The sequence below is a fragment of the Amblyraja radiata genome, chromosome 30, assembly GCF_010909765.2.
Source record: "Amblyraja radiata isolate CabotCenter1 chromosome 30, sAmbRad1.1.pri, whole genome shotgun sequence".
Lineage (NCBI taxonomy): Eukaryota > Metazoa > Chordata > Chondrichthyes > Rajiformes > Rajidae > Amblyraja > Amblyraja radiata.
The window spans coordinates 13,061,006-13,083,182 of record NC_045985.1 but is presented as its reverse complement, the minus strand read 5'-3'; the positions used below and the strand labels follow the sequence as shown (position 1 = coordinate 13,083,182).

The window sequence follows — 22,177 nt, the reverse complement described above, 5'->3', positions numbered from 1 at the left end:
TTTCATTTCTAAAACAGAGCATTTATCATCAGTCTACCACAACCAAATGTTGCACCTTCTAATCCCATGGCATCCTACATAATGAGCCAATGCTCTTTAATATTTCTTGTCAAGACAAGAAGTAAAAATGTGGGACTGGACAAAATAAAATGGCTAACTATGCCTGTACGGATGACATTCTCACCAGAATGTACTTGGCACCAAACAGCCAAATCCAGTTTGTTAGACTTCAGTGCTGCAGTGACCATGTTTGATTAATCCAGCCCAGTGTATCAACCAAGATTACAGCATGGAGAGAATACCAGAGCTGCACATAACCAAGCAGGTCTATGCTTTTAAACACAGACTTGCAATGGGAAGTAAATAATGTGGTCATCCGTACAGTTACAGTAAATTAGTGCTCAGCAACACCTCTGTGGACGTGTGGAATCTCAATTACCAGCTCTCAACATTTTGCTTACTGGCTCTGAACTTGCAAGGTAAACAAGGCACCAGGCCAGCCTAAACCAAAACCGCACCGACTTTTTAACAGTCCATGCACAATGGTGGCAGCCTTTGCATGTGCCATAATATGTAAACCAAGAGCCTGTGAAACAGCAGCATGGTGACTGTGTGCACCAATTGCATCATAACTCATGTATATGGACTACCAAAGGAGGGTAATGTTTCATAAGTGCATAAGACATAGGAGCTGAATTAGGCCATTCGGCCGATTGAGGTTACTCCGCCATTCAGTCATACTGGATCAATCTATTCTTCTCAACCCCATTCTCCTGCTTTCTCCCCATAACCGTTGACACTCTTATTAATTAGTAATTATGTTTTCAAATATCTAAAGACTGGAGCTCCATCATCACCTTTGGCAGTGATTTCCACCGATTCTCCTTTCTAAAAGGCACATCCTTTTATTTTGAGTCAGTGCCATCTGGTCTTAGACTCTCCCGCTAGTAGAAATATCCTCTCCATTTGAGTCTTTCATTATTCGGCAGGTTTCGATGAGATCCCCCACTCCCATCTCTCTAAAATCCAGCGAGGACAGGCCCAGAGCAACCAAATGCTCATGATACATTAACCCAATCAACCACCCCACAACCCCTCCCCCCCGCCCCAGGGGATCATTCTCGAAAACCTCCTCTGAACCCTCTTTAACACAAGCTAATGAAAGTACAGAGACATTATCAAAGTTAAATGATCCTCACCTGAAGTTAGTATGTGGGGTACTGGGCATTAGGGTACTGGGCGGCGGCAGCAGCAGAGGACTGCGCGGCAGAGTACTGAGCAGCCGAGTACTGGGCAGCCGAGTATTGAGCAGCAGAATACTGCGCAGCAGAGTACTGTGCAGCAGAGTAATGGGCTGCAGGGTACTGGGCTGGAGGGTACTGGGCTGCAGAGTACCGGGCTGCAGAGTACGCATCCCTCGCGGCAGTGCTCGTATGGTCATACGCAGATGGAGAAAGCCCACCGCGCTCAAACCCATATCCACTGCCCACAGCAGACATGGACGCTTGCCGTCGTATAGGGCTCCTGTCGCGACCGTAATAGGTAGTGGGAGTCGACAATGGCCGCCGCTCGTATAGGCTTCCCGCACCGGAGATACGATCTCGCAGGGAAGTGCCAATTGCCGTATATTGCGCCGTTCTCTCATAAGAATCGCCGACCGCTCCGTACGCTCCTGCCCGATACTTGTCGTAGTAGTCGGCGGCCCCGTATCGCTCATCGTATAGAGGGCGGTCTCCATACCCAGCTATGGGGCGCGCGGTCATCGAAAAGGGATCTAGGTAATCGCGTGAGAAGTTGCCATCAAAACTGCTTTCGAGACCGCCTTGATCTTTGGGACACTCTTTAGACCAGTGGCCTTCTTTACCACACCGGAAACAGCCGTTTTTTTCGCCCATCCCAGGTTGCATCCGCAGCCGACTCTTGGACAGTTCAACTTGCAGCCGTTTGCCTTTAAAAGGAGATGCAATACAATATCAGTATGAAGAACATTAACCGGATGCACTGGCTGACACATCAGCTTCAGTGAGGATCTTTGCTTTGCTAGTCAAACAATAAAAACAAATTACAGCTTAACTAACAGCACAGGACAAATTCATCGTCTATCTGAACCACGCCAGGATGTGCAAAGCTTATTTCTAGAGCAGGGATGACTTAGTTTTCGTTAGCCACAGCTTTTCCACATTACTAGCTGCCGTCATAGCTCCGAACTAGCAAATGCAAAAATCACAATTAGTGTGAAAACATACACTTACTTGCATGTGAGGAAACGACGATAGAATATATGATCCAAATGCAATTATGTCTAATTGTAAATGAGCAATGGTCTTGATTTAACTTTTTTGCAACAAGGTAAAGCACAATTAAAATGTAACGCATCACTTATTACAACAGATACAAAATATGAAATCAATTATCAATATTGAAATTATAGTGTTAGTTGGAGTTAATGCAGCTCAATGTTTTTTGCTAACTGACCACATTTATTACCAAGTAAAGTCAACTAGCTGCCTAAATTACATTGTTGTCGACATAATTATTGTGGATTGGAAGATAAGCCAACAAAATATTGCTGGCAGCTTATCACAGTTGTAGAGAGATGCAATCCGCCACAGAAACAGTTCTAACAATATCCAGGTGAACTTCTGAGCCTACTGCCTGTTTGTATTTTCCATGCCCTGTCCCCCGAGATCAGGGGTCGGCAACCTATAGCCCCCAGGCCGAAATCATCCGGCCCGCAGACAGATTTTTTCCCCCGCAATCATCCGGTCCGCCGAGTGTGCCCAGCTTTTCCCCGAGAGCTGGCTGTACCGCATCCTGCGCAAAGCTGCTGGCACGGCCGCGCACCTTCTGTGAATACATTTAAGAAAGAACTGCAGATGCTGGAAAAATCGAAGGTAGATAAAAATGCTGGAGAAACTCAGCAGGTGAGACATACAAGGATTGCATGAGGCTGCCTCACCCGCTGAGTTTCTCCAGCATTTTTGTCTACCTTCTGTGAACACATGATTTGATGCCTGCCATCTGGGGAGGGATCCATGTGTACACGTGATAGATGTGGCCCGCCATCAGCTCAGACATGCGTCCCGGTCCCTATGCAGAACAAGGTTGCCGACCCCTGCCCTAGATAATAAAGCAGATACAATTCCAGTTTTTGTTGCTCCAAAAAGGAGACACATCTAAGAAGAATAATTCAAAAACTGCGGATGCAGAGTGGAAGCTTAGTTTAGTTCAGAGATACAGCGCGACACCAGGTCCTTCGGCCAACTGAGACCAGCAATCCCCCCACAGTAACACTACCCCACACTTGAGGGATAATAATTCTACATTTATACCAAGCCAATTAACCTACAAACCTGTACGTCTTTAGAGTGTGGGAGGAAACCGAAGATCTTAAGAGAAAACCCACGCAGGTCACGGGGAGAATGTACAAACTCTGTACAGATAAGCAATTGATAGGGTTAAAGTAAGTGAGAAGACCAGGCCATTAAAGTCATTCTCATTAAAAAAAAATTCACATCGTACATCCCGTTCTTTATGTTCTGGTCAAAAATATACTAAAAACATTTTACACTCCCATATTATGTTGCAATGTAACTAAGCTCTGGTAATAAAAAGCCCTATAAATCAAAGGATCACGTCTTGTACCCAAACAGATCAGTCTTTAGACACAGGGAATTGCAGATGCCAGTTTTCAAAAAAAGTGCTAGAGTAATTCAGTAGATCGGGCAGCAACTCTGGTGAACATGGATTAGGTGACGTTTTGGATTGGGACCCTTCTAGATCTATTCAAGAGTACTGCATGGAATTTATAAAGCTCGTCGGGATTTAAACTGTTACCACTTTCAACCATTCTCTGCTGACATAGAAACATTGAAAATAGGTGCAGGAGTAGGCCATTCGGCCCTTCGAGCCTGCACCGCCATTCAATATGATCATGGCTGATCATCCAACTCAGTATCCCATCCCTGCCTTCTCTCCATACCGCTTGACAACATGTTAAAGTGTATACAAACTGCACCCCCTCCACACACATCTGGATCATAGAAAACATAGAAACATAGAAAGTAGGTGCGAGAGTAGACCACCAGGTCCGTCGAGCCCGCACCGCCATTCGCTCATGGCTGAACACTAAACAGACACACTTACCCACAAACAGTAGACACAAGACACAGAACACAAGACACTACCCTCCCCTTTATACCGCTATCACCCCTCTCCACCCCAAGAACCTCGTGATCTCCTGGGGGAGGCAAAAAACCGGATAAAAACCCAGGTCCAATTCGGGAAAAAAATCCGGGAAATTCCTCTCCGACCCCAATCCAGGCGATCGACACTTGTCCAGGAGATCACTCAGGTCTTACTATACTAACCATACCTAGGTCCATATCCCTGCCCTCTCCCCGTAGCCCCTTATCCCCTTGGCAGCTAAAAAACCATCTATTTTAGTCTTAAATATATTTAAAGTTTCTGCTTCCACTGCTCCCTGGGGCAGTGAATTCCATAAATTAACCACCCTCTGGGTGAAGAAGTTCTTCCTCATCTCAGTTTTAAAAGAGCCCCCCCTTATTCTGCAACTATGTCCTCTAGTTCTAGTTTCCCCGATCATTGGGAACATCCTCGGTGCATCCACCCGATCAAGGCCCCTCACGATCTTATATGTTTCAATGAGATCGCCTCTCATTCTTCTAAACTCCAAAGAGTAGAGTTCCAGCCTACTTAACCTTTCCTCATATGTCAATCCCCTCATTGCAGGAATTAATCTTGTAAACCTTCGCTGCACTGCCTCCAGGGCTAGTACATCCTTTCTTAAGTATGGACCCCAGAACTGTACACAGTATTCCAAATGTGGTCTCACTAATACTGTGTACAGCTGCAGCAAGACCTCCGTGTTTTTATACTCAATCCCCCTAGCAATAAAGGCCAAAACTCCATTGGCCTTCCTGATTGCTTGCTGCACCTGCATACTAACTTTTAGTGATTCATGTACTAATACCCCTAGATCCCTTTGCGTTGCATTACAACGCAGCTCCTCCTCATTTAGAAAATAACTTGCCCTATCATTTTTTTTCCCAAAGTGAATGACTTCACATTTATTAGTATTAAATTTCATCTGCCAAGTTGTTGCCCACTCACCTAGCTTATCTATATCCTTTTGCAGACTCTTCCTATCCTCCTCATCCCCTACTTTTCCTCCCATTTTTGTATCGTCCGCAAATTTTGATATATTACACTTGGTTCCCTCCTCCAAATCATTTATATAAATTGTGAACAACTGGGGTCCCAGCACCGACCCTTGCGGAACCCCGCTAGTTACCGGTTGCCATCCCGAGTATGAACCATTTATCCCCACTCTCTGCTTCCTATTTGTTAGCCAATCCTCTACCCATGCTAATATATTACCCCCAATCCCATAATTTTTTATTTTTAGCAATAGTCTCTTATGTGGCACCTTGTCAAAAGCCTTTTGGAAGTCCAAGTATACCACATCCACCGGTTCCCCTTTATCCACCCGGGTTGTTACTTCCTCAAAGAATTCGAGCAGATTCGTTAAACAGGACTTCCCCTTCACAAAACCATGCTGGTTCTGTCCGATGAAGTCATGTTTATCCAAGTGCCCCGTTAGTGTTTCTTTAATAATTGTCTCTAACATTTTACCCACCACCGATGTTAGATTAACCGGTCTATAGTTACCCGCCTTCTGGTTACTTCCTTTTTTAAATATAGGTGTTACATTGGCCATTTTCCAATCCACTGGGACCGTTCCTGCCTCCAGGGAGTTTTGGAAAATTATCACCAATGCATCCACAATCCCCACCGCTATCTCCCTCAAAACCCTTGGATGTAATCCATCAGGCCCAGGGGATTTATCCTCCTTCAGTCTCATTAATTTCCCTAATACCACCTCCTTGGTGATCTTAATAGTATTTAGCTCCTCCATTCCTACCGCCCCCTGTTTATCCAGCGTTGGAATATTTTTTGTGTCTTCTATGGTGAAGACTGATACAAAATACTCGTTTAATGCCTTTGCCATTTCCATGTTCCCCACCAACAACTCTCCAGTCTCACCCTCCAATGGACCAACGTTCACCTTAGCCACCCTTTTTCTTTTTATATAGCTATAAAAACTCTTACTATCAGGCAAGAGATACCGTAGCATCAAAGCCCGGACAACCAGCTTCCTTCCACAGGCTGTGAGGCTGCTAACCAGTCACTCCACCTGATTCTGCTGCTTTGCACTGACAATTTAATAACTCTGGCACTGGCCACTTAAATCAGCTGCCCTGGACATTTTATGACTGTTTTTACTGGATTTTAACGTTACTGTTTTTACCTGCACTTTTTAACTATTCGTACTCTTTTATCAGGGACTGGATTGTTTTTATTATGTGTTAAAAGTTTTATGTGCGATGCTCCGGTATTCCCTGGGAAACGTCTTCTCATTTTGCACTGTACAATTGTTGCTTTGCAAGATGACAAAAAAGGTTGATTGATTGATTGTAACAACTGTCCATCATAATTATAATGATCAGTTTTATTGATCGAGGGAAAAAATGAACTGGATCATTGTTACATTCTCTTAGTGCAGGGACTAACTACTTTACCTTTCATGTTTCCTCCCCCTCTGCTGTAATAATCTGTTCTTGACTTTTGCTTTTGATCCTCTTGTCACCATGACACCTCAGAATTAGGAAGTTCGTCATGTCCCCAACAACTTTCAGCAACTTGTACGGATGTGCCATAGAAAGCATTTTCTCAGGATGTTTTGAAACACCTCCATCCAAACACCACAATAAATTGCAGAGAAATGTGGGCGCAGCCTAGATCATCACACAAACCAATCTCCAACTCCATTTACACATCTGCTGTCTCGGCAAGACCACCAGCATAATCAAGGACGAGTCTTACCCCAGTCACTCCCTCTTCTCCCCTCTCCCATCAGTCAAGAGGTACAGAGCTGTGAAAAAGTATACCTCCAGATTCAGGAATTACCAGCTGTTATCAGGCAACTGAACCATCCTATCAACAACAACCAGAGAGCAGTCCTGAACTCAATGGAGACCCTCAGACTATCTTTAATGGGACTTGACTGGACTTTATCTTGAACAAAAACATTATTCCCTGTATCTTGTATCTGGACACTGTGGATAGCTCAATTGTAATAATGTATTGTCTTTCCACTGACTGATGAGCATGTAGCAAAAGCTTTTCATTATAGCTCAGTACATGTGACAATAAACTAAACTATATTTGCAGCCTATTGTCCCAGAACAGTTGCAACACTGACATCTACTGGTCAATTTTCCACATTGTAAGACAATGTCCTAACCCCAAAAACCAGGTTACATCCAGTCCAATGGAATTTATAAAGCTAGTCGGGATATAAACTGTTACCACTTTGAACCATTCTCGGCTGACAAGCTGACAACATGTTAAAGTGTAACAACTGTCCATCATAATTACAATGAGCAGCCTGCATGATCAAAAACCAGTCCGCCTCACCCTTAATATTTATTCACTCCACTGTAAGCTCACAGAAGCTTTGATGTGTCACGATCTACAATATGCGTTGCAGTTACGCAACTAGTAGTTGATTCCTATCCCGTGACCTCTACCAGCATGGAGAATATAAGGAACCAGACGACATATGATCCTGACTTGGAAATACAATTGCTGGATACAAATTCTAGAATTTCTAACAACCACATGATGAAAGTACTGGAGTAGTTAAAAGAGGCAGCATTCTTGAGCAATTAGGTAGAGCAACAAATGGTGACAGCACTGGTAACATGTAGACCCTTAACAATAAGTAGATAAACACTAAGGGGCACAGTATATAATCTATAATCAACGCACTATTTATGAATGGGTGCTATAATTTCCACCTAAAATTAGTATAAATTAAGCATCAACTAGAGAAATGCCTGTCAATTTCTACACTGGTGGACCTAAATAACCTTTCTGAGGGTTGTCCAGGCCAGTTCAAACCCATTCATGTGAAATCATTGGTGGGCATGCAAGCTTTTCCCAAGTAAGTCAGCAACATAACTGACCCATAAGAGCTCTTTGGCGATAAGGACTTGAAATGAGAAGTCATTACATTAAAAAAACAGAAAATAGGTGCAGGAGTAAACCATTCGGTCCTTCGAACCAGCACCACCATTCAATATGATCATGGCTTTTCATCTAAAATCAGTACCCCGTTCCTGCTTTCTCCCCAAATCCCTAGATTTTGTTAGCCCTAAGAGCAAAATCTAACTCTCTTAAAAACAGCCAGTGAATTGGCCTCCACTGCCTGCTGTGGCAGAGAATACCACAGATTCACAACTTTCTGGGTGAAAAAGATTTTCCTCCTCAGTCCTAAATGGCCGACCCCTTATTCTTAAACTGTGACTCCCCCAACATCGGGAAATGTTTTCCTTCATCAAGTCTGTCCAATCCCTTAAGAATTTTATATATTTCAAAAAGACCCCCTCACATCCTTCAAAAAGACCCCCTCAGCACCATTTCCTATTCTCACAAAAAAACACATTCTGCTCGCCCTTGGGTACCCAATGGAAAATTTTCAATTCAGTAAACTGGTAAAAAGCAAAGACATGGCTCTCTCTTGAACTCTGGTGACACAAGAGACCTCTATTGTTCTGGAACTTAGTTATTTAGTCAAGGTGAAACTTCTCCATTTGCCACAGGTGTCTTCAGGTGGAAGAACCTCTCCTAACCGTTTATGGGGAAGACTGGAACATAATTACAACCTGTTGTCTAAATGTTACAAAATCAGGGGTGCACACACATGAAAAGAGAGAAAAATCACAGGAAAGGATTACTGAAAATAATTCAATACATACGCCCCCCGACTTACGCAATGGTTATGACCCACTGACACTTGCGCAAATCAGATATTACACAAATCGAAAACACAGAAGTGCTACTGCACACGCGTAAATTTGCTATTAAACGCAGAGACCACCTGAAACCTCTGATTGGCCACAGGCAGGTCGAGAGGCGCATGTATTTAACTTGCCAATGAACTGCCAGAATAATTTAACCAGCAAAGAGGCATACTTACAACCAGGCAGTTAGGAGGGAATTAAGAGTATCATGGCTAGCTACAAAGATCTGACTGATACAATCACTTCCACGACAGCTGCATGAATTCAACACATAATAACTTCTTGAGATCTTTAACAATCTTAAATGACGCTATTAGGAGTTAATGTGGGAAGCAGTACAATATTCCCAATTCAGGAATAACCTACACCGTGCAAATTTAGCTATAGCATTATTAGTTATGCCGAATGGACTCAGAAAGTAATAATCTCCTAACTTGCTCTCAATATCCGTGTGCACTACATTCACAAAATATCACACTTGCAGTAAGTCGTCACTGAGTAGACATGACCCAACAAGGTAGTGGGGAAACTAAGCCAACTAATGCAAAGTACATAGAGATACCATGCAGTGGGCTGGGCAGTGATATATTGTTGTGAACTTTCAGGATGCGTGCCACTCTTAAATTAACCAAACTATTTTCTGCCTGCTTCAGAGAAACATAGAAAATAGGTGGAGTAGGCCATTTGGCTCTTTGAGCCTGCACCATTCCATACGATCAAGGTTGATAATCCCAAATCAGTGCCCGTTCCTGCTTTCTCCCCATATCCCTTGATTCAGTGTAGCCCTGGGAGCTATATATTAACATCCAATGAATCTAGAGATGCTTCCTACTGGAAAACCTGACTATGATGCTTTCTGATATAGGTGCTGTTGAAACAAAGCAACACTATCAAAGTCCACAGAGAGAGGTACTCACAAGCTTCAAAATATTCCAACAGCCTGTAGTTCTGATCGAAATTAAGGTTAAAACTGCAAGAAATCCTACTGAATAAGCACGTCATGCAGAAATTGAAAGCCCTCAAACATGAATGAAAAGTAGACTGTTCTTCATTGTGTCAGCAAAGAGCATTAGTCAAGACTTCACATCACTGTAGTAATTAAAGGAAGCACTACAGGGCTCAAAAGAACATGCCACAGATATGCCAAGTACTTAGACAGATTTAAGCAGCAGTGCATACATATGCACCCAATTGGTGCATCTCTATAAAATAAAGCATTGTAATTAATCCACTTCTAGGAATTTCACCTTTGAATTCTGTGCCATCGAGTCCCCTGATGGCTTCCATGGCATCCTCACTCCTCTCCAAATGCACAAAGGCGTAGTCCTTAACGATATCGCACTCCAGGACCGTCCCGTACTCCTCGAATTTGGCCTGCAGTTCCTGGCTGGTGCAACCACTGCTTAAGTTACCTACGTGAAGTTTGGTGGATGACTTGGACCCACCCTTGCTGGCCTCGACATTGATGCAGACGCCATGCAGCTTATAGTGATGCAGGTTCTCAATTGCCTCCTTTGCTGCCTCCCTGTCCTTCATGTGCACAAAGCCATAATTCTGTTGAAGGATAAGGAAGTACAGGTTATAAATCAATGAAATCTCTTCCTCCTATACACAAACAATTGCACGTGTTTGCATTTTACATTGTTGGAAAATAGCAACAAAATGGGGCAAGGAAATCAAGATTCAGACTTCCAAAAACAAATTGCCTTACAGAAAACTTGTATGCGTGCAAATAACTTCAATTCTAACACACCTTTATCAAAGCAGAATGTTTCGGTGCACTTGGCACAGGTGAAAATCAGCACTAGAGAGTTGTCAAATGAGGGTACGCAAGTAAGAGACTGATGGAAAGACATAAAATGCTGGAGTAACTCTGCGGGCCAGGAAGCATCTCTGGAGAACATGGATTGGTGACATTTCGGGTTGGGACCCTTCTTCAGTCCAGACCAAAACATCACCTATTAGCATTCTCCAGAAATGCTGCCTTACCTGCTGAGTTATTCCAGCATTGTGTCTTGCTTTGGTGTAAACCAGCAGCTGCAGTTTCTTGTTAATACAAACTGACTGATAGGGATGGATTTTAAAGAGCAAATGATTGGGGACCTGGGGGAGAAACAAGGGGTAGAAGGAATGCTCGTCTCATGATCAATGGTTCGTTTCTTTCACCAGTTCAGGTATTCAGCTATTTTGGTGGTTTAGAACAACCCCAGTTAGAGACGGGGTTATTCCCAGGTATGAGAGTCAATGAAGCCACTATCTGTTGAACACAGGGAGGAGTCAAAACATAGAACCATAGAAAATAGGTGCAGGAGTAGGCCATTCGGACCTTCGAGCCTGCACCGCCATTCGATATGATCATGGCTGATCATCCAACTCAGTATCCCATCCCTGCCTTCATACTATCAGTCCATACTATCAGACTACGAACTGATATGGTACTGGGATCAGAAGAAATTGGGACAGTGCTGAAAGGGACTGTAGCAGGTGCTACCAATAACATCAACTGCCATGAGGAGGATACATCTGATCGACTATAAACAGATCAGAGAACCAAGAAAGGACAAGGGGCTAATGACCCTTCTTTTTTATTCTGGGGTTGGCCGAAATGGACTGAACTTAGTGAAATAATTTTTTTATTATGAGTTTTGAATTTGCCCTTTGTGATAATAAGTATATACTGGTTGTGTATGTACATCCCTCTTGACAATACCCCTTAACCTTACTGAGATTCAGGCCGTACACTATTTTCGCAATAAAACAGCAACTAATGGGTGCCTTCATAATGGCAAACTCAGGGACCCATATTTAAAGGATGGTATACGGCATCTTTTAAGCTAGGATGGAAGGTAAATTAGACCAGGATTTGGGAAATACCATGGCTTAAATTAGTGAATTGCCCCAGAGCCCACCCAGTTAACCTGTTATTATGATAAACGAAGCAACGGAGTATACTTAAGGAACAGCCTTAAGTATACTCCGTCTTAAGCATAGTATACTGCACCAAGGTTAGTGTTACTGGCCGCTGAGTCCAATAAATAGGACGTATTTTATATGTGGATTATGGGCGTGCACCTGGGGATGAGAAGAACTGGGAAAGGTTGATCAGGCTAACATGAAACTGAAGGAGATGCTGTTATTTGGCCTTTGTTGTCCCTCACATGTGAGCTGTGTAACATCTAACTGTTATATATTCGCGATGAGGGCTACGTATATCGGAGTCAGAGCAATTCTGGATGATTGCTTCCCACTTTATGGGACAGGCTGTCTATCACGGAAATTGATTAATATGACATCTGGATTGGAAACATTGGTCAATTAAACCATGGACATCTTTACCTACAAGTAAAAGGCCCATTCATCCATGAACCTTAACAGTTCCACATTGCAATAGTGGAGGGGTGCTTTTAAGATTAGAGGCTTGTGAGCAGTGGGATTGGTGCTAGCACATTTGCTGTTTGTCATTCGCATTAGTGATTCTGATAAGAATATTGAAGTTATGTTCCTAAGTTGGCAAACTAGAATTGAGATACAGTGCAGAAACAGGCCCTTTGGCCCACCAAGTCCATGCCAATCAGCGATCACCCCGTAAACTTACCCAATCCTAAACACATGCTCGGAGGCTCCAGCAACGCAGCCGCAGGTCCGGTGGACTGGGACATCGGGAGCTCGCGGGTCCGGGGGGAGAGAGAGACCGCTTCCCGGAGCTCCCGCAACGCGACTTCTCCAGCCCGTGTCGCGGGGTTGGAATGACCTGGAGCGGGGACGTACATCGCCCAGCACGGCTTCATGGCCGTGGGACATTCCAGCGCCCACCGGGGGCTCCAACACTGTGACTTTTAGACAGGGAGCGGGGCCGAAAAATCGCCCGGCACGGCCTAAAATGGCCGTGGGACTTAGCAACGCCCGCCTGGGGCTTGGATATCGGGAGAGACATGGAGAACAGGGGAGATAAAAGACTTTGCCTTTGCCTCCTGGAGGAACTCATTGGGTAGGACAGCATCTGGCAAGGGAACAGAAACCTTATCTGTCCTTTCCCTCAAAAGATGCTGCCTGACCCACTGAGTTCCACAGCATTTTGTTGTTTACTCAGGGACACATGATGTTTGTGTGAATCAAATTGTGTGTATGTCTAGGAAATTGGCTTTGTTTGTATGGCTGTGGAAACAGAATTTCGTTTGAGCCTCACTGAGGCTCAAATGACAATAAATTGTATTGTATTGTATTGTATTTTACAATTTTACCGAAGCCAATTAAGCTACAAACCTGTACATCTTTTGAACGGGTTTGTACGTTCAAAGGGGCAGCACGGTGGCACAGATGGTAGAGCTGCTGCCTCTCAGTGCCAGACCCGGGTTTTGATCCTGACCTTGGGAGCTTGTCTATGTTGAGTTTGCATGTTCCCCCTGTGACCTTGTGGGTTTCCTTCAGGTCCTCCGTTTACCTCCCATGTCCAAATGATGGTTAATTGGCCTCTAACATTGCCCATAATGTGTAAAGAGCGGATGAGAAAGTGGTATGACATGGATGGTAGTGGAGGAAGGAACTAGGCCAACATTTACTTGAATGAACACAAGAAGAAATAAGAGACTTCAGATGCTGGAAACTTGAGGAAAACAAAGTCCTGGAGGAACTCATTGGGTAGGACAGCATCTGGCAAGGGAACAGAAACCTTATCTGTCCTTTCCCTCAAAAGATGCTGCCTGACCCACTGAGTTCCACAGCATTTTGTTGTTTACTCAGGGACACAGATAGATGTGAAATCCCTGCAGGCAAGTGGGAGTGGTATAGATAGGCATGGTTGTCCATAGGCAGGGACAGAGGGTCTGCTTCTGTACTGCTTAACACTTTCAATCTATAAAAGAATGAAGGTGAACGGCAAAGGAAAGCACGAAAGGTTTTTCACTATACCTTAGTACACGTGACAATATACTAAACTAAAGTGACTCAAGGATATATATTTAAAGTGCTTAGGTTGTGGATTAAACTGCCAGGGCAAAAATGAAAGCAGATTAATTTACATGTAGGAAGGAACTTCAGATGCTGGTTTACATTGAAGATAGACACAAATAACTCAGCAGGATAGACAATAGGTGCAGGGGTAGGCCATTCGGCCTTTTGAGCCAGCTCCGCCATTCATTGTGATATATCCCCTGATTCCGCTATCTTTGAGCCCTATCTAGCTCTCTCTTGAAAGCATCCAGATAACCGGCCTCCACCACCCTCTGAGGCAGAGAATTCCACAGACTCACAGTCTCTGTGTGAAAAAGTGTTTACACATCTCCGTTCTAAATGGCTTACCCCTTATTCTTAAACTGTGGGCCCTGGTTCTGGACTCCCCCAACATCGGGAACATGTTTCCTGCCTCTGGCGTGTCCAAACCCTTAATAATCTTATATGTCTGCAGAAGGGTCTCGACCCGAAACGTTGCCCATTTCCTTCGCTCCATAGATGCTGCCTCACCCGCTGAGTTTCTTCAGCATTTTTGTCTACCTTCGATTTTCCAGCATCTGCAGTTCCTTCTTAAACATAAGTTTCAATAAGATACCCTTTCATCCTTCCAAATTCCAGAGTACAAGGGAAAAGAAGCATCTCTGGAGAGAAGGAATTGGTGAAATTTTGGGCCGAGACTCTTCTTCAGGCTGACAGTCGAGGAGCAACAAGAAATATGGAATGGCAAAGTGCGAAGACGACAGATCAACGTAGACAATGATGAAGGAAACGTAGAATGGTTCATTGTTGGCTGAGGGGAAGGTGACAACGAGGCATACAAACAGTATAATTAAATTACAACATTCAGAAATCTGAAGTTGTATCTGAAAGGAAGGCTTTCAGTATGTATCTGAAAGGAAGGCTCTCAGCTAAATAGACCCCTTACAAACTACAAACAGTTATTCTGTATTCCAAACCTCCCTGCTCCTGTAGACAATAGAGGCCTCTCTGCAGTCAACTATGCTCTCAGATTCAAGGCCTCTGAACACTCAGGCCGACTCTCGGCTCAATGCCCATAGCTCTCTCGTTAGTTCCCATCTACACCACCTGCACTCCCAGCACATTAACATTAACGGCACTGGGGTCTAGAAGGGTTTAAACTCGCTGGAGTTTAGAAGAATGAGGGGGGGAGCTCATTGAAATGTACAGAATAGCGAAAGGCCTGCATAGAGTGGATGTAGAGAGGATGTTTCCACTAGTGGGAGAGTCTAGGACCAGAGGTCACAGCCTCAGAATTAAAGGACGTTAAAGGAGATGAGGAGGAGTTTATTTTGCCAGAGGGTGGTGAATCTGTGGAATTCATTGCCACAGAAGGTTGTGGAGGCCACAAGTCAGTGGATGTATTTAAGGCAGAGATAGCCTGACTTGGCCTCCACATTCTTGTTGAGTGCGGGTATCAGGGATGATGGGGAGCAGCGGGAGAATGGGAGAATGGGGTTAGGAGGATTTGAGTATAAGAGCAGGGAGGTTCTAATGCAGTTGTACAGGGTCTTGGTGAGACCACACCTGGAGTATTGCGTACAGTTTTGGTCTCCTAATCTGAGGAAAGACATTCTTGCCATAGAGGGAGTACAGAGAAGGTTCACCAGACTGATTCCTGGGATGGCAGGACTTTCATATGAAGAAACACTGGATAGACTCGGCTCGTACACGCTAGAATTTAGAAGATTGAGGGGGGATCTTATAGAAACTTACAAAATTCTTAAGGGGTTAGATGCAGGAAGATTATTCCCGATGTTGGGGAAGTCCAGAACAAGTTTAAGCCACACACAGTTTAAGGATAAGAGAGAAGACTTTTAGAACTGAGATGAGAAAATCATTTTTCACACAAAGAGAGGTGAATCTGTGGAATTCTCTGCCACAGAAGGTAGTTGAGGCCACAGGTCATTGGCTATATTTAAGAGGTATGGAGAGAAGGCAGGTACAGGATACTGAGTTGGATGATCAGCCATGATATTGAATGGCGGTGCAGGCTCGAAGGGCCGAATGGCCTACTCCTGCACCTATTTTCTATGTTTCTAATGACATTTGAAATATTTCTGTCACAGCCCTTGCTATTTCTACACTAACTTCCCTCAATGTCCTAGGGAATATCCTGTCAGGACCTGGAGATTTATCCACTTTTATATTTATCAAAAGTGTCAGTACTTCCTCTTCTTTGAATCTCATAGTTTCCATAGCTACTCTACTTGTTTCCCTTACCTCACATAATTCAAATATCTTTCTCCTTGGTGAATACCGAAGAAAATAAATTGTTCAATATCTCCCCCATCACTTTTCGATGGGCTGAATGGCCTAATTTTACAGATATCACTTCTGTAGGTATGTTGCAAAACCTACCTTCAGCGTCGCTGCAGATCCGTCCCAGCCCGTGTGCGTGATTTTGGCGCCGTTGAGGGGGGGGGGGGGGCGGGTTTAAAACGCGATTTTACCTAGGCTATTCAAATCGAGGTTGTTCAGCCTACTTAGTTGCTGACGAAAAATCGCAGGGACGTTGGTTCGCTGGAGCTATTTTAAAACTATATTGGTTAATTTAGTTGTTATAGTAAGTTAAAAATTATCTTCTAAACCCGCGACCGCCGACAACGGGACGGATCTCATACAGCGGATAACGGAAGGTAGGTTGTTTATTTTTACATTAAAAAGGGCTTCTTAAGATCCCTTTATACAAAGTTTAATGTTGCGAGTAACTAATTTGGGGCCCCATTAAATCCCACAGTATTTTTCTGGGCATTTGGGGTACAAACCTACCGCAATGGGAACGTTCCAAACCAGCGCGTTCCACAGAGTTCCACAGGATCGCACTCGAAAGCTGATTTAAATGGCCATTAATTTACAGCAATTGAACACTAAATTCCTTCCATTTGGCCTATAAATTAATGTCAATGAGATTTAAAAATCATGTTTTATTGTGAATTCTTTGTGAATATTATTTGGAAACAGGCTATTTAAAAATGTTAATCTCTTCTTAAGAAATGGATAGATGTTTAGATCTAGTAATTGAAGTTTGGAATTAGCTACAATTGGGTAACTAACTAATTATGTGCTTTAATTTCAGGTCATCCAAGTAAGATTGTTTCACATTTGTTTCAGAATGCTTCAATCTATAATAACTGAAATTATATTTCAGTTCTCTTAATTTTTAAGAAAGTTATGGGCTTTAGACTGTCCTCGATCACAGCTTTTCTGTTAAGTCAATGGAAAATCAATAGGGAACAGGATGCCAATTCCCGAGTATGAAAATTTGATTTGATTTGATTCCTTTTATTGTCATTCAGACCTTCCGGTCTGAACAAAATTTCGTTGCCTGCAGTCATACACAATAATAATAAATAACAAAACATACAATAAACACAAATCGGTTTGTACTCGCTAGAATTTAGAAGATTGAGGGAATATCTTATAGAAACTTACAAAATTCTTAAGGGGTTGGACAGGCTAGATGCAGGAAGATTGTTTCCGATGTTGGGGAAGTCCAGAACAAGGGGTCACAGTTTAAGGATAAGGGGGAAATCTTTTAGGACCGAGATGAGGAAAACATAGAAACATAGAAAATAGGTGCAGGAGTAGGCCATTCGGCCCTTCGAGCCTGCACCGCCATTCAATATGATCATGGCTGATCATCCAACTCAGTATCCTGTACCTGCCTTCTCTCCATACCCCGATCCCTCTAGCCACAAGGGCCACATCTAACTCCCTCTTAAATATAGCCAACGAACTGGCCTCAACTACCTTCTGTGGCAGAGAATTCCAGAGATTCACCACTCTTTGTGTGAAAAATGTTTTCTTCATCTCGGTCCTAAAAGATTTCCCCCTTATCCTTAAACTGTGACCCCTTGTTCTGGACTTCCCCAACATCGGAAACAATCTTCCTGCATCTAGCCTGTCCAACCCCTTAAGAATTTTGTAAGTTTCTATAAGATCCCCCCTCAATCTTCTAAATTCTAGCGAGTACAAACCGAGTCTATCCAGTCTTTCTTCATATGAAAGTCCTGAAAACATTTTTCACACACAGAAAGTGGTGAATCTCTGGAATTCTCTGCCGCAGAAGGTAGTTGAGGCCAGTTCGTTGGCTATATTTAAGAGGGAGTTAGATGTGGCCCTTGTGGCTAAAGGGATCAGGGGGTATGGAGAGAAGGCAGGGATGGGATACTGAGTTGGATGATCAGCCATGATCATATTGAATGGCGGTGCAGGCTCGAAGGGCCGGATGGCCTACTCCTGCACCCATTTTCTATGTTTCTATGTTTTCACTTAATTATACGAGAAATCCCACACCCCTAAAGTAACAAAGCATGATATTCCATCACCAGTGACCGTTAAAAAATTCGCCAGCAATGTTTCCCAGAGCATTACAAGTCGAAGTTTAATAAATGTCCCTGTGCAAGTGACAACATACTGTAAAACTAAGTGACAATGGCAATGATTTCCTTTAAAAAAACTTCCCTCTTGCTATTCATAATTTAAATGCACTTTTTCACTCCTTAATTACGTACATATGTATGTGTGCGCGCATGTACGCAATATTCACTCTGGAGTTAGATGTGGCCCTTGTGGCTAAAGGGATCAGGGGGTATGGAGAGAAGGCAGGTACAGGATACTGAGTTGGATGATCAGCCATGATCATATTGAATGGCGGTGCAGGCTCGAAGGGCCGAATGGCCTACTCCTGCACCTATTTTCTATGTTTCTAATGACATTTGAAATATTTCTGTCACAGCCCTTGCTATTTCTACACTAACTTCCCTCAAAGTCCTAGGGAATATCCTGTCAGGACCTGGAGGCTTATCAACTTTTATATTTATCAAAAGTGTCAGTACTTCCTCTTCTTTGAATCTCATAGTTTCCATAGCTACTCTACTTGTTTCCCTTACCTCACATAATTCAAATATCTTTCTCCTTGGTGAATACCGAAGAAAATAAATTGTTCAATATCTCCCCCATCACTTTTCGATGGGCTGAATGGCCTAATTTTACAGATATCACTTCTGTAGGTATGTTGCAAAACCTACCTTCAGCGTCGCTGCAGATCTGTCCCAGCCCGTGTACGTGATTTTGGCGCCGTTGAGGGGGGGTGGTTTAAAACGCAATTTTACCTAGGCTATTCAAATCGAGGTTGTTCAGCCTACTTAGTTGCTGACGAAAAATCGCTGGAACGTTGGTTCGCTGGAGCTATTTTAAAACTATATTGGTTAATTTAGTTGTTATAGTAAGTTAAAAATTATCTTCTAAACCCGCGACCGCCGACAACGGGGCGGATCTCATACAGCGGATAACGGAAGGTAGGTTGTTTATTTTTACATTAAAAAGGGCTTCTTAAGATCCCTTTATACAAAGTTTAATGTTGCGAGTAACTAATTTGGGGCCCCATTAAATCCCACAGTATTTTTCTGGGCATTTGGGGTACAAATCTACCGCAATGGGAATGTTCCAAACCAGCGTGTTCCACAGAGTTCCACAGGATCGCACTCGAAAGCTGATTTAAATGGCCATTAATTTACAGCAATTGAACACTAAATTCCTTCCATTTGGCCTATAAATTAATGTCAATGAGATTTAAAAATCATGTTTTATTTTGAATTCTTTGTGAATGTTATTTGGAAACTTAGGCTATTTAAAAATGTTAATATTTTCTTAACATAGAAACAGAAATTAGGTGCAGGAGTAGGCCATTCGGCCCTTCGAGCCTGCATCGCCATTCAATAAGATTATGGCTGATCATCCAACTCAGTATACCGTACCTGCCTTCTCTCCACACCCTCTGATCCCCTTAGTCACAAGGGCCACATCTAACTCCCTCTTAAATATAGCCAATGAACTGTGGCCTCAACTACCCTCTGTGGCAGAGAGTTCCAGAGATTCACCACTTTCTGTGTGTGAAAAATGTTTTTCTTATCTCGGTTTTAAAGGATTTCCCCTTTATCCTTAAGCTGTGACCCCTTGTCCTGGACTTCCCCAACACCGGGAACAATCTTCCTGCATCTAGCCTGTCCAACAACCCTTTAAGAATTTTGTAAGTTTCTATAAGATCCTCTCTCAATCTCCTAATTTCTAGAGAGTATAAACCGAGTCTATCCAGTCTTTCTTCATATGAAAGTCCTGACATCCCAGGAATCAGCTATGGCGAACCTTCTCTGTACTCCCTCTATGGCAAGGGGTCACAGTTTAAGAATAAAGGGGAAATCTTTTAGGATCGAGATGAGAACCAAATTTCGTTTGAACCTCATGTGAGGTTCAAATGACAAATAAAAGGTATTGTATTGTATTGTATTGTAGAAAAACATTTTTTACACAGAGAGTGATGAATCTGTGGAATTCTCTGCCACAGAGGGTAGTTGAGGCCACAGTTCGTTGGCTATATATATTTAGATGTGGCCCTTGTGGCTAAAGGGATCAGTGGGTATGGAGAGAAGGCAGGTACAGGATACTGAGTTGGATGATCAGCCATGATCATATTGAATGGCAGTGCAGGCTCGAAGGGCCGAATGGCCTACTCCTGCACCTATTTTCTATGTTTCTAATGACATTTGAAATATTTCTGTCATAGCCCTTGCTATTTCTACACTAACTTCCCTCAATGTCCTAGGGAATATCCTGTCAGGACCTGGAGACTTAACCACTTTTATATTTATCAAAAGTGTCAGTACTTCCTCTTCTTTGAATCTCATAGTTTCCATAGCTACTCTACTTGTTCCCCTTACCTCACATAATTTAAATATCTTTCTCCTTGGTGAATACCGAAGAAAATAAATTGTTCAATACCTCCCCCATCACTTTTCGACGGGCCGAATGGCCAAATTTTTAGATATCACTTCTGTAGTTATGTTGCACCTATTGTCTCAAGACCCATCTCTTCACCTCTGCCTATCCTTAGCCCCACGTGCCGTCCCTTTTCATCTGTGCATTAATTGCCTCATATTGTGTTTTTTTAAATTGAATTCTGTCTTTACTTTGTGTACTAGTCATGTCTCTACTATTTATTTAATTCCCCTTACATGTTTTTCCTCTACCTGCTAAATTTTTGTAAGGTGTCCTTGAGACTCTTGAAAGGCGCCCATAAATAAAATGTATTATTATTATTGTTACTGTCTCCGCCACTTCCTTTCTTCTTCAGGCCCTCCCCCCCACATCAGTCTCAAGAAGGGTCTCGACCCGAAACGTCACCCATTCCTTCGCTCCATAGATGCTGCCTCAACATAAATATTTGTTTTTATTATTATTATTATTATTATTATTATTATTGTCTATGTTCCTATGTAACATCCACCACAGTGAGTTCACCAAGCACCTCCTCACTGTGATGGAGGCAAAAGTCTTCGTCTCTGGCCATAACTTATTTAATACTGAAGATATGAAAGTGAATTAGGTGTCAAATTAAACTTATTTTTATGCTTCATCTGATGGGATAAATTGCAGACTTGATTTTTAGAAATTTGTAACATTGCTACCGTTCGCCGAGTCGCCGTCCCCCTTGTCCCACCTTGATCAGGTCGCACTCGCTGACCGGCCCGTACTTCTCGAACAGGGATCGGATCTCCTCCACGGAAGTAGGCCTCGACAAGTTGCCCACGAATATCTTCACCATCTTCCTCGCTTTTATTCGCTGCTCGGGGCGGGGCCGGACAACGGAGAACGGGTGAAGCAGGAGGAGAGGGGAGAGAGACACGGACTGGCGAGGGGGGGGACAGGGCGAGGAGGGGAAACAACCGGCGGCTCCCGCTCGACTTCCACAAAAACCGAGGCGAGGCGGCGAGGAAAATGGCGGCGCTCGTCTTCCACGCTCCCTCAACAGGCCCCGCCCTCGACTCGCAGACGCGGCCACGATTGGGCGAGGACAGTGTCACTCACAGCGCCCTGTGCGCTGATTGGGCGCGGCTTGGCGGGTCCTGGCCCTGATTGGACGGCGCGCTGTCAGTCACCGTTTTAAACCCGCCCCATGTGTGTGCCATTCTGGGCGTTGATTGGGCGAGGCGCCTCTGATTGGACCAGGACAGTGTCACTCATAGCACCCTGTGCGCTGATTGGACTGCGCGTTGTCAATCACCGTGCTGAACCCGCCCCATTTCGTGCCATTCATAGCACCCTGTGCGCTGATTGGGCGCTGCGCCTCTGATTGGACAAGGACAGTCATTCATGGCACACTGTGCGCTGATTGGGCGCTGCGCCTCTGAATGGACAACGGCAGTGTCACTCATCGCATCCTGTGTGCTGATTGGACAAGGACAGTGTCACTCATAGCACACTGAGCACTGATTGGGCGCGGCTTGGCATATCCACGCTGTGATTGGACCGCGCATTGT

At 43.7% G+C, this 22,177-nt stretch overlaps 1 protein-coding gene across 3 annotated transcripts in view; it reads right to left on the bottom strand.

Annotated features, from left to right (window-relative positions):
* LOC116990119 (RNA-binding protein 4B-like) overlaps positions 1 to 21,640 on the bottom strand; it is a 72,871-nt gene extending 51,231 nt beyond the window's left edge. For 2 of the 3 annotated variants that reach the window (XR_004416422.1, XM_033047652.1), the window contains exons 1-2: positions 21,358 to 21,640; positions 10,136 to 10,442 (exon numbers count right to left, since the gene is read on the bottom strand). Coding sequence is in view for 2 of the 3 variants with exons in the window: in XM_033047652.1 (XP_032903543.1) it covers positions 10,136 to 10,442; positions 21,358 to 21,462 (412 nt within the window). In the remaining variant the exon portion in view is untranslated. Of the gene's footprint in view, positions 1 to 1,199; positions 1,949 to 10,135; positions 10,443 to 21,357 lie in introns of all 3 variants that reach the window. The other variant, XM_033047651.1, reaches the window with a different exon arrangement.
* Positions 21,641 to 22,177: the final 537 nt, after the last annotated feature.